General features: G+C 43.6%; 1 protein-coding gene across 1 annotated transcript in view; it reads left to right on the top strand.

Moving 5' to 3' along the window:
• The window catches only part of PIK3C3 (phosphatidylinositol 3-kinase catalytic subunit type 3), a 329,375-nt gene that overhangs the window by 247,821 nt on the left and 67,829 nt on the right, over nt 1-13,725 (top strand). The window contains exon 22 of the mRNA XM_033935321.1: nt 13,144-13,312. Coding sequence (XP_033791212.1) covers nt 13,144-13,312 — 169 coding nt within the window. The remainder of the gene's footprint in view (nt 1-13,143; nt 13,313-13,725) is intronic.

The following is a 13,725-nucleotide window of genomic DNA, read 5'->3' as shown; positions in this document are numbered from 1 at the left end:
TTATACTCATTATTTTCTTCTGTTTCACGAGAGAGTTGTCAATTAAGAGAAGCTAACACTCCCATCAGTGTTCTTGTAAGTTCTATCTCAATAGCATACTCTCTAGATATCTATGATTTTAAAGTATCTGAGGCCTGTGCAGAAGAGAGTGAAGTCCTGTGCCAAAAACCCTTCCTTTATCTCCCATAGAGGATTGCCAGGTTGAATAATTGTGGGTACTAAAATTCAACTTAATAAATAAAAGAACATAAAATTTGAGATATATATATTTAAAAAATTTTTCAGGCAATTTTTGCGTCCCCAATACATTCTTTTCATATATTTCATATTTAAAACGCATTTTAATGTATTTGAAACGCAAAATTAATCCCGAAGTACCACCTTCAACCGGAAATATAGCAAACCAATCATTTCGTCTTATTTTTTTTTATAATCTTCTCTGTGATTGAAGGATGATTCTCTTTCTTATTATTACTCCGCTTTCAAAATTTCTCATTCAATCAGTACATCTTTAAGTTTGTTGAAAAAACTTTCTTCGTCATCATTTGAGTTCGGAGATGTGTTTCAATTCATTTTCATTCCTTCCAGTAAGTTTATTCTATTTATTCTGAGTAGAATTCTAGAATTTTTTTTTTTTTGTATTTTTCAGTTTTCTTGTTTTCCATGGAGAATGTTGCAAGTTGTTTAAGTCTTTAATTCGATCCTTGTGTGTTCTTTTTCCATTGCTTTCCGTTCTGATCTATCTTTAACCGTCAGTAGTCTTTAGTATGAACTCATTAATTGTTCTTTAGATTGTCATAGGTTGCTCCATTTGATTTATAAATTCCTGTAGTTTTTTTGGATCCGTAAAGTTTTGCGTTTTGTTAGCAATGGTAACCTTCATAATTGCCGGGTAAAGGAGCCCAAATCTAGCTCCTAGAGATCTTAGTTGTGGTCTCATGTCTAAGAATTGTTTTCTTCTTGTTGCTGTTTCTTTTGCAAAGTCCGGGACAATGTATATTTTTGAATCTTGGCATTTAAGATTTTTGATTTCCTTGGCTATTTGGCATATTTCAATTGCTTGTTGATGTCTTAAAAGTTTAAAAATTAAAGTTCTTGGACCTGTTTGAGTGTTATTTCTTTGTGTTGGAATCCTATGAGCTCTTTCAATTTCCAGTTCCGTTTTAAATTTCAGTGGTAGTATTTTGGGAAGAAATTTTTCAAGAAATGCAATCGGATCATTCTTTTCCACTCCTTCAGGTAATCCGATTATTCTTAAATTATTCCGTCTTTCACGATTCCGGCTGTCTTCAAGATTTTTTTTTATCTCTGTTATTTCTTTCCATATGATTTTACTGTGATTCATATCTGTATTTAATTGTTCTGTAATATCTTCTAATGTTGAGATTCTATTTTCTGTGATGTCCACTCTTTTAGTTAGAATTGCAGCATCTTCCATTGCTTTTTGTAGTTTTTTGTTACTATCTAAGACAATTTCTTTTATTTGTCTTAGTTCTTCCATAACATCCAGATTTTTTTCTGTTGGTAATGGGATTTTAGAGGGTGTACCTGGCTCAGGTTTCGACCTCTTATTGCTTCCCGATGTTCCAGCTCCCAAGTCAGTTTTATTTTGTTTAGTTGAAGTCATATTTCAATATATATTTTAGTTTCTTTAAAATATTTGGTAGTAATTCTTTTTAATATATTTGCATATAAGGAGCTATTCGTTTATCCAACCATTCGTCCAAGCCACGCCCCTTTTTTTTTTTTTTTTTTCAGTATTCTTAAAGCAACTGTAAATTATTTGTCTTAGGCTCTATTGCAAACTCTTTGTTGGCATCCAGCCTCAGCTGAAAAAAATTTTGCAGCCTTCCTTTCTGGCTCTCCTCTTACAAGCCCAATCGCAGCCTTTACCGAGGAGAGCAATATTCCATGCAGTATATTTACTTTAATCTTTCAATGTGCATGTATATGTATTTCAGTGTCTCTCAACTGCCTCAATGTCACTTTTTCTTCAGGTCAAAGAAGTTACCAATCCTTTTATTTGTCCTTTTCTCAGAGCCCAAAAACCTACAATCTCCTATATCTGAATCTCTTCAATTACAGCAGCAGAGATTGACATTTATACTGATCCTTCACAGTTTATTTTTGAAGTTAGCAGCAAGGAAATAGTTAAAAAAACCGTTGCCAAGTAGATTTCACTGTAGACCTCGCCTCATCTCCAGCAGAGGACAGCTATTTCAAAGCAGCCCATTTCCCTAGTTTGACAGGCATCAGGCATCCTTTAAAAAAAAAAAACCTTTATCCCTGTCACTAGGCAGCTCACCGGCAGTCCCAGACTTTTCAATTTTTCTTTTTTTTTTTTTTTTTTCCGATCCAAGATGGCCGCGGTCGTGGTGCACCAAGCAACCGTCTGCAAAACCCCACCTTCGGGAAATCTTTCCTCCTGCGCTCTACGCCGGAGAGCTTTAATCGTGCCAAAGAGGAGGGGAAGGAAAGCCTCCCTGGCCTCACGACGTACCGGACCAGCCCTCCCTGGCAACACTGAAAAGCCGCTGAGACGGATTCAGCCCTTCACCTCGCCTCCCAGGAAACAAACAAAAACGGCACCTCTTTCTCCCGAATTTCTCCTTCAAATATCTCTCCGACCCACTCAAAGAGGCAAACTCCAATTTATTATGCCATCAAGAACGTTTTTTTTTTGTAGTTTTTCTGAAATTTAAGCTTGTCTATACGGAGCTCTTTCTTCATCCAACCGTCATCGTTCGCGTCCAAGCCACGCCCCCCATAATTGTTTTTTAAAACAACACACATTTTTTAAATTTAAAGACAGACTAAGTAGAGTCTAATTTTACAGTGAGAGAGGGCAGAGTCTCAGCGGCAAAAACTGGGACTTAACTGTTCATTTTTTTTTTTTTTCTACCGTGTTTCCCCGATGATAAGGCAGGGCCATCAAATAAGACAGCCCCCCCTTTTTAGAAAAAAATGTAAAATAAGGCACCCCCCCGCAAATAAGCCACCCACCGATACCTGCGCTTACCCGAATCGGGTGGTACGGTGGGTGACTCCGTGTGGTCCCTGGCACCCCCGACACGATCGGGGCAAGAGGGAGCTCAAGCCCTCTTGCCCCCCCGACTCCCCGACACGATCGGGGCAAGAGGGAGCCCAAGCCCTCTTGCCCCCCGACTCCCCGACACGATCGGGGCAAGAGGGAGCCCAAGCCCTCTTGCCCCCCCCCCCGACTCCCCGACACGATCGGGGCAAGAGGGAGCCCAAGCCCTCTTGCCCCCCGACTCCCCGACACGATCGGGGCAAGAGGGAGCCCAAGCCCTCTTGCCCCCCCGACTCCCCGACACGATCGGGGCAAGAGGGAGCCCAAGCCCTCTTGCCCCCCCGACTCCCCGACACGATCGGGGCAAGAGGGAGCCCAAGCCCTCTTGCCCCGCCGATTCCCCAACTCCCCGACAATATCGGGCCAGGAGGGAGCCCAAGTCCTCCTGGCCACGGCGACCCCCTAACCCCACCCTGCACTACATTACGGGCAGGAGGGATCCCAGGCCCTCCTGCCCTCGACGCAAACCCCCCCTCCCCCCAACGACCGCCCCCCCCAAGAACCTCCGACCGCCCCCCCAGCCGACCCGCGACCCCCCTGGCCGACCCCCACGACACCCCCAACCCCCTTCCCCGTACCTTTCTGTAGTTGGCCGGACAGACGGGAGCCAAACCCGCCTGTCCGGCAGGCAGCCAACGACGGAATGAGGCCGGATTGGCCCATCCGTCCCAAAGCTCCGCCTACTGGTGGGGCCTAAGGCGCCTGGGCCAATCAGAATAGGCCCGGGAGCCTTAGGTCCCTCCTGGGGGCAGGGCCTGAGGCACATGGTCGGGTTGGGCCCATGTGCCTCAGGCCCCGCCCCCAGGAGGGACCTAAGGCTCCCGGGCCTATTCTGATTGGCCCAGGCGCCTTAGGCCCCACCAGTAGGCGGAGCTTTGGGACGGATGGGCCAATCCGGCCTCATTCCGTCGTTGGCTGCCTGCCGGACAGGCGGGTTTGGCTCCCGTCTGTCCGGCCAACTACAGAAAGGTACGGGGAAGGGGGTTGGGGGTGTCGTGGGGGTCGGCCAGGGGGGTCGCGGGTCGGCTGGGGGGCGGTCGGAGGTTCTTGGGGGGGGCGGTCGTTGGGGGGGGGGGGGGTTTGCGTCGAGGGCAGGAGGGCCTGGGATCCCTCCTGCCCGTAATGTAGTGCAGGGTGGGGTTAGGGGGTCGCCGTGGCCAGGAGGACTTGGGCTCCCTCCTGGCCCGATCGTGTCGGGGAGTCGGGGGGGCAAGAGGGCTTGGGCTCCCTCTTGCCCCGATCGTGTCGGGGGGGCAAGAGGGCTTGAGCTCCCTCTTGCCCCGATCGTGTCGGGGAGTCGGGGGGGCAAGAGGGCTTGGGCTCCCTCTTGCCCCGATCGAGTCGGGGGGGCAAGAGGGCTTGAGCTCCCTCTTGCCCCGATCGTGTCGGGGAGTCGGGGGGGCAAGAGGGCTTGGGCTCCCTCTTGCCCCGATCGTGTCGGGGAGTCGGGGGGGCAAGAGGGCTTGAGCTCCCTCTTGCCCCGATCGTGTCGGGGAGTCGGGGGGGCAAGAGGGCTTGGGCTCCCTCTTGCCCCGATCGTGTCGGGGAGTCGGGGGGGGGGGCAAGAGGGCTTGGGCTCCCTCTTGCCCCGATCGTGTCGGGGAGTCGGGGGGGGCAAGAGGGCTTGGGCTCCCTCTTGCCCCGATCGTGTCGGGGAGACGGGGGGGGGGCAAGAGGGAGCCAGGCGGAGAGAGGGCAGTTAAGCGCAGTGCCTGCGCGGAAGGATGCAGCTCGGGCGACTTCGTTGTGTGAAACGAAGTTCGTTGTACGAATCAAGACATAAAGTTCGTTGTGCGCAGCGTTCGCTGTGCGAGGCGTCCGTTATGCGAGGCACCACTGTAATGTATTCAGATTTTTAAAAGAAAAAAGATATTTGAAGTGATTAGTATATTTTGAGTTAAGACTTTGATCACTCAATTACAATAGGTTTTCTCATTAATTGTTTTAGCATTATATTCTATGGACTCATTAACATTTAGCGCACGCTAAAATGGCTAGAGCGTCTTAGTAAGAGAGGAAGATAAAGTAATACGTATTTATTGGACTGCATATATCTTTGAATTACCATGTTCAAAAAGCTAAAATCCCTCTTCCTCAGGTCATTACAATATTTAAATATGGGCCCTTCTGTTTGTAAGATTCAAAGTAAAAGAAAACACTAGAATTGTGTGAATGAGATTTACAAAAATTTGGGCTTTGGGTCACACCAGTGCACCTTTCATTATTGTGTTTTTCCATTTTTCCCCCCGTCATAATACCAGTAATGCATATCTGGTTTGATTGGACTTACAATTTGTCATTTCTATAATGCTATATTAACATGCAAGAGACGGTCCCTGCTTGAGAGAGCTTGCAGTCTAATTGTGACAGGGAATTACAGAAGGAATGATAAGGCAGATAGGGTAGGGAACTATAGATGGATTGACAACTGTTCCAGGTGTAAAGACCAAATTCCAGCAGCAGAGGGCACTGCATATCCACTCTATGTATCCTGCTGTAATGCTGCAGTCTTCAGTTATGGTGTTATACAATCACTCTGAGGGCAAGATGCATTATTTTAGGTTGCCCTTTATGTGATTTAACAGTTGTTGCTCAAGACAAAGTAAAAAAAAAAAAAAACTCATTAATTTTATATTAGCTGTGGGAAACAAAGGTGTCTAAATTAAAACCTAAGACATAGCATCCTAGTGTTTTGTTTTCTGGTTAATTCATTTAGTCTAGAAATTGTTACGCAGATTACATTTGGTAGCTTAAGGGAAACACAGCATGGAAACCTGTGCTGAAGATTGTTAGTACAGAACAAATTATAATTAGATCTTTAAGTAAAAGGAGGTTTGCTTCTGTGCTTCAGAGCCCCTGCTCTCTCGCATTCTTTCACTTAGTCTGTCGCAGCCATGGGCAGAGGATTGAGAAGGCATCATACTCTCTCCAGATGAGATCATGTAAGAATTAAAAAAAAAAAAAGCCCAAATGTGTTTATATTGTGCTTTCCTTCCCTTCTCTTAGCCCTCTGCTAAGGTTCTTAATAGGGGTGTACAAGTCAAACATTGCTTGTTTATTTCCTGTGTCATTTACATCATTTTTTTTTACCTTTGGGTTTTTTGTTTTGTATGCAGTGTCGTTAGTACTGTGCCCTATTGATAGACAGGACACACAATTGAGCAATAAGTTGCACTATTTGAGCAGTAGAACATAAGAATAGCCTTACTGGGTCAGACCAAAGGTCCATCAAGCCCAGTAGCCTGTTCTCACGGTGGCCAATCCAGGTCGCTAGTACCTGGCCAAAACCCAAGAAGTAGCAACGTTCCAGAATCCAAACAGTAACAAAAGATTCTAGAACCCCAGAGTATCTACATTCCATGTAGAATCTCAAAGCATAGCAAGATTCTGGAACCCCAAAGAATAGCAACATTCCATTCTACCTATCCAGGGCAAGCAGAGGCTTCGCCCATGTCTTAATAACAGACTATGGACTTTTCCTCCAGGAATGTGTCAAAAACCTTTCTTAAAACCAGCTACGCTATCTGCTTTTACCACAACCTCTGGCAATGCGTTCCAGAGCTTAACTATTCTCCAAGTGAAAAAATATTTCCTCCTATTGTTTTTAAAAGTATTTCCCTGCAACTTCATTGAGTGTCTCCTAGTCCTGTAATTTTTGACGGAGTGAAAAATTGATCCACTTGTACCCGTTCTACTCCACTCAGGATTTTCTAGATTTCAATCATATCTCCCCTCAGCCATCTCTTTTCCAAGCTGAAGAGCCCTAACCTTTTTAGACTTTCCTCATACGAGAGGAGTTCCATCCCCTTTATCATCTTGGTCGCTCGCTCTTCTTTGAACCTTTTCTAGTGCCACTATATCTTTCTTGAGATAAGGAGACCAGAATTGAATGCAATACTCCAAGTGAGATCACACCATGGAGCGATACAGAGACCTTATAATATCTTTAGTCTTGTTAACCATCCCTTTTTTAATAATTCCTAGCATCTTGTTTGCTTTTAACTATTAACAACATAGGGAGAAAATAAAATTGGGATTTTTTTGTTTTTTGTTTTTTTTTTCCTGTCATTTACATTTCCCATATCATTTCAAACAAATGCACATCCTAGTAGTTCTTAATAGTATTTCTACTGCAATAGGTGTGTTATTCTGAACAGACAGGTAATATCTCCATGCTCGCGAACCTGCAGAAGGAATCCACTCCAGCTTTTGCATCCTTCTTCCTTCACTAAAGGGCTGTGTTGCCCCCTTCTGTTTTTCCTTCTGCACACTTGCTCTGTTTATATCTATATTTTCAGTCTTTTTTTCTTTTGGGGGGGAGGTTCGCAAATTTTTGACAACTTTTGGTGTCAGAGCTCCCCTCTACCTGCGCAAAGAAGAAGCAGACTGAGGTCTGCAGCTGACAGGTCAATTCCTCTCTTGTACCTGTTGGCCACCCTGCAGAAACTTTTCTGGAGCTTTGAGTCTGATCCCCTTGTAGCATTTCTCACCTACTGCATTGCAGGGGCTTGAACGCAGGTGTAAGGCATCCATAGGGGACTCATTGGGGCTTCACAGGGTGCCAGCTGCGTTTCATGTCTGTGGATTCACAGGGGTTTGAGGCTCAGTCAGACACCGGTGTGACTAGCTGGCCAAAGATTCAGTGTTAGAGGAGCAGTCTGTTTGAGGCAGTGGTTTCTCTTCCTATATCTAGCTACCTTAGGAGCTGAGGCATGTTGCAGCATATTTCTAGCAAAGGTCACAGTGATTAAGGCTGTTAGAGCCTATGAGGAAAATCCATTGGGAGGGGGTCTTTATAATCACTTTTTTCAGGTTTCTGCCCCTTCCCTTAGGTTTTTCCACCTCCAATATCTCAAAATCAGTTTTTTGTTTAAGTCAAAGCGCTTTGGAGCCATTTTTGGTGTCAAAATGTTGCTGTGGCAACCATCTTGAATTTCCCAATTTTTTTTTAAAGTTCTCCAGAGCCTTCAAATCACCTCATTTTGCCTCAGAACTGGCAGGGATGGAGTCCTTAGGCTCCTTTACCCTCAGTTTATGATAGGTTGCACTAAATGGGCATCTGAAGTAGAGCGGGTTGCTTCAAAGGATTGAAATGCTAAAACTTTCTATATTTGTTTCAAATTTTTGCATATATTGTGTTATATGCTGTGGCAGATAGCATTTGTATTCTGCAAAGGTTTTGCACTTACTACATACAGGTAGTCGTCGACTTACAACCACAATTGGTTCCGACTGATAGGTTGTAAGTTGAAAGTTGATCAGGACTTAAGTCGCTCTATGTTAAATTAAAGCAAGAATATTAAACTGGGTAATGATATTTTAATCATTTTAATCATCACAAAGCAATCTGTTAATAATATTTTCTTTCTTTCTAAGCCAAAGAACAATACAATTGTGGAAAAACACAAAAATAAGAAATACAGTAAAGTACATTTAATTCATGGCACCACTGGTGCTTGGCTGCGGATTGACGATATCTCCTTCATCAGGTGCGGTTGCGGACCCGGTAATGGGTGAAGTTGCTCTTTTCATAAACATAGTGAGCTTTGTCTGAATTGTTTGCTTTTTCTTCTCTTCATAAATTTCACAATAAGGACGAAATGTGTCGCGTGCCACCTGTTCAATCCTCGCAAATCGTTCAATGTTAAACCGTGCCGAGCTCCGCATTCGTGGAGATGGTGCGGTATATCAGTGTTTTTCAACCTTTTTTGGGCAAAGGCACACTTGTTTCATGAAAAAAATCACGAGGCACACCGCCATTAGAAAATGTTAAAAAATTTAACTCTGTGCCTATATTGACTATATATAAAGTAATTCTCTTGAATAGGAATCAAATAAACACAAAGAAAGTATTTTATAATTACTTTATTATGAAATATTAAGTAAACAAAATAGTGAAAAATTATAAAATACTTTATTCAGTGCGAAACCTGGGCCTGTTTGGCTGAACACAAAGCTGATATTCTGGCTGGAATCGAAGAAAGACACACACGTAGCTCTTCGTCAACAGCTCTCAGTCTCTCTCTGTATTTGGTTTTTATAGTATACAAAAATAGACAAATATACCCTCCATCCTTTTTATTAAACCACAATAGCAGTTTTTAGCGCAGGGAGCTGCGCTGAATGCCCAGCGCTGCTCTTGACGCTCATAGGCTCCCTGCGCTAAAAACCACTATTGCGGTTTAGTAAAAGGTGACCATATTGTAAAATATAGACAGCAGATATAAATTCAGAACTGTGCATAGTAAGTGAAGGGAAGTTTTCATCTCTGGGAATTTACCCAGTTAACTATTAAGTTATTTGGGCAAATTCCTTTGAAAACTGTGGTAATACTGCCACCACTTTGCTAAATTTAAAATAAAATCATTTTTCCTACCTTGTCTGGTGATTTCTGGTTGCACTTTCTTCTTCTGACTGTGCATCCAATCTTTCTTCCCTTCTATCAGCCTGTATGCTTTCTCTCCTCCACACCTCATTCCCTCCCCCAACTTTTTCTTCCTCTCTCCCTGACCTTTCTTTCTTTTTTTCTGTTTCTCTTCTTTCCTTCTGTTTCCCTGCCTGCCCCCTTTCTTTCTTTCTCCCTGCCGTTCCCCAAGCCACTGCCACTGCCGCTGCCATCGGGGAACAGGACCCACCAATGGATAACAGGCCCCAAAGCCGACGCCGATGCATGCTCTCCCTGACGTCAATTCTGCAATCGGAGAGGAAGTTCCGCCCAGCCAGGCAGCGATTGGCTGGCCCGAACTTCCTCTCCGACTGCAGAATTGACGTCGGGGAGAAGAAGACTTATCGGCTCGATAGATTAGATCGCCAAGACAAAGTGAGTCCTGGGTGATCAACTCACTTTGCCTTGGCGAGCTACTGGCTCCCCTGCCTCGGGCCCCCTGTCAGCTCCGGGCCCCTGAATGCAGGACTGGTAGTACTGCCCTGATGGCGGCCCTGCGGCTCACCAGGGCCGCAGGGCCCTCTCGCGGCACACTAGTGTGCCGCGGAACAGCGGTTGAAAAACACTGCGGTATATAAACCCAAGGTTTAGCTTAGTTTAGTTTATTCAGTAGAGATAAACCTTCTGACAATCCCTTTGTGGTGAACATTTGTGGCGTCTCATCCTCTTGGTCTTTCTCTAATTCTCTTATTTTTTTCTTTTGCCACTTTTTCTTCTAATTCTATCAGCTCTTCATTCGTAAGTTCCCCTGATTCCCGGTCTAGGAACTCCTTAACATCTTCCATTTCACATTCCAATGAAAGGTCTTGACAGTTTCACTATTTCTTCATGAATCTCATCAAGTTCTTGTTCAGTGTTAAATCCAGCAAAGGTGTTCACATAGCACTTAACACACTTCTTCCATACATCATTCATACACTTTTCCGTCACTGAGTCCCAGGCAGTAGCAAGATTTTTTATACACTTAAGAATGTTATACCGTGTCCAATAGTCAAGTAATGATAGTTCAGGGTCGGCATCTATAGCAGCTATGGCTTGGACGAAAGTGGTTCTGAGATAGTTTGCCTTCAAAGTAGCAATCGCCCCTTGGTCCATCAGTTGAATAAGTGGTGTAGTGTTTGGGGGCAAAAATAACACTTTCACATTGGGATAGAGATCAGCTAAGTGATGTGGATGTCCAGGCACATTATCAAGCAACAGTAAAATTTTGAAAGGGATTCCTTTCTCCAAACAGTACTCATGCACTTGAGGAATAAAACAATTACTATACCAATCCTCAAATAAAGCCTGGTTCATCCAGGCATTACGGCTTCATCTATAATAAACTGACAAAGTGTGCCTGTTCACATTCTTAAATGCACGTGGCTTTTCAGAATGGTTAATTAATAAGGGCTTCAGCTTGAACCTATTGATATTCCTTCCAAGCAGCAGAATGAGTCTATCCTTGTGTGCTTTAAATCCTGGCATGCTTTTGGCTTCTTTGTGGATGTAAGTGCGTCCTGGCATCCGCTTCCAATATAACCCTGTTTCATCCACATTAAAAATTTGCTCTGCCTCCACCTTGATTATTTCTTCTAAACTATCAACAAACCTTTTAGCTCCTTCCTCATCCGCACTTGCTGCTTTTCCAGTCACCCGAACATTATGCAACGGGAATCTATTTTTAAACCTCTTAAACTAACCAGTACTTGCCACAAATTCTTGACTGTAGTCTTCTCCAGCGCATTCCTTTAAAGTCCCAAACAGACTTCTAGCCTTCGACTGTACTGTAAAGATTTCTATTGCTTGAAAAGGACAAAACCCCTTCTATAACCGAACTAAAAATAAAAGCCACCAAATATCCCATACAGCCTGTTCTCAAACTCCTAGGAGTAACAGTAGATAGATGCTGCACTCTTCAGGTGCAAATGAACAAAACCACACAAAAAGCATTCTTTACCATGCGCAACCTATGCAAAACTAGAAAATTCTTCGATAAAGAACAATACAGACTCATAGTCCAATCCCTAGTCCTAAGTCTAATGGACTATTGCAATATCCTCTACCTTCCTTGCCCCTCCTACTTAATAAAACAACTACAGACCGTGCAGAACACAGCCCTCAGACTGATCTATTCTCTGGGAAAATTTGACCACATCACCAACGCCTACCTAGATTCACACTGGCTTCCTATACAAGCCCGCATCCAATTCAAACTATACTGCCTATTATTCAAAACATTAAACGGAACGGCACCCACCCACCTAAACAGGAACCTCTCATCCATCTCCCTCTCCCTACCTGTAATATTCCTCTATGACTCAACAATGTAATCAGCATCCACTATGCAACCTTCTCGTATACTTCCAGCTCCTTCTGACACTCCCTTCATTTTCCCACTTTGTAACCTCCCCTCAAAATTGAATTAGTCACCAACGCCTTTAATTGTAATCCTCTTCCTGGAAATGTCCAGTTATCTTTTTTTGATGTAATCCGCTTAGAACTGCAAGGTACAGGCGGAATAAAAGTCAGTAATGTAATGTAAAAAGGCTTAAGGGCGTCTGCTTTTGAATCTGATCTTCCATTCAAATGTTTAACAATTTCTCCATTTCATGGATGGGCCCAGTACGTTGCTTTGTAATCGCAAAGGTGCAGAACCTTTCACAGCTTCACAAATTCTATTTTTGTCCTTTATAATAGTCGACACAGTAGAGTGTGATAACTTTAGATCACATGCGATCGCATTCACTTTCTTTCCTCCTTCATCCTGTTTTATTATCATCATTTTGGTGTCTAGATCTGTGGCCTTTCTTTCCTTTTTGGAAGGCTGAGGAGTGGACAGAGACAATTTCCTCTTCGTAGTCATTTTAAGGGCATGAAATCGCCAAAACAACAAGGCACAAACTTACATGGGGCAACACTCCTGCGTATCTTATCACGCTGTGTAGCGAGATTTCATAGAGCGGAAGTCGCATCGTAAGGTCGAACAGTTGTAACTTGGATAGGTCGTAAGTCGACGACTACCTGTACTTGTTTTTACAGCTAATGTGTGGGAAGTACATACCTTTACTAAACTTTAGCAAAATGGTCTTATAGCTTACCATGTACAGAGAAATATGTAAAGAGAATTTGGTTTAAAAGTTGAATTCTTCAATAACCCTTTTTTCAATAAAGCATTTCTTTGGTTACTTATTTATTTATTTTAAACATTTATTTAAGACATTTTTAATCCGCCTTTATCTAAGACGGCTCACAGTATCACATACACATTTCAGGATCTGAACATCTTAGAAATCCCATACATCAGCAAAAATCATAAGATTATACCATCTCAGCCTATAAATTACATCCCAACCACTCATCTACTACATTGCTTCACTAAAGCAGCACAAATTTGATAAGCTGCAAAAAAGATGATGTTCAGAAGATAAAGTATTAAGAAGCAGGATATTAGCTTAAAACAGCTTCAACAAACAGATGGGTCTTAAGCAACTTTCTAAACTGTGATACATTTCTACAAAACCGTAATCTAAACAGATCACAATAGTCGCATGCATAAAATCAAACAATAAAACATGAAATGTGCTTTGATCTTTATCATGAAGATTTGCTGTTTTCTTTTATATAGGTAAACTTTTCCACATTGATTTTGGATACATTCTTGGTCGGGACCCTAAACCTCTGCCACCCCCAATGAAACTTAACAAAGAAATGGTAGAAGGGATGGGAGGCACTCAAAGCGAACAGTACCAAGCATTCCGGAAACAGTGTTACACAGCGTTTCTGCACCTCCGCAGGTAACAATTGAACTGTAAACTACTACTACCATGTTTCCCCGAAAATTAGCCCTAGCATGATTTTCGGGGTAGGTCTTAATATAAGCCTACCCCCAAAAATAAGCCCTAGTCCATGATTTTCGGGGTAGGTCTTAATATAAGCCCTACCCCCAAAAATAAGCCCTAGTCGCCGGCAGCAGCGCTCCCCCACCCACCCACCCCGCTGACCCTTCCATCCGAACCCCGACCGTGAGACCGAAATATCTTGTAACAAACGGCAGCACAGGCTGCATTGCGGCCTTCTCATGCCCGGGCGTTCTGTGTTGCTGATGACATCATCAGTGATGGGGCAGAGGAGCGCCCGGGAGTGAGAAGACCCTGATGCTGCCAACGCTGCTGTATGTTACCAGGCATTTCGGTCTCATAGAAACATA

Source organism: Geotrypetes seraphini, chromosome 1 (assembly GCF_902459505.1).
Source record: "Geotrypetes seraphini chromosome 1, aGeoSer1.1, whole genome shotgun sequence".
NCBI classification, from domain to species: Eukaryota; Metazoa; Chordata; class Amphibia; order Gymnophiona; family Dermophiidae; genus Geotrypetes; species Geotrypetes seraphini.
Note: the sequence above shows the minus strand (reverse complement) of the source record. Positions and strands in the feature narration are given on the sequence as shown.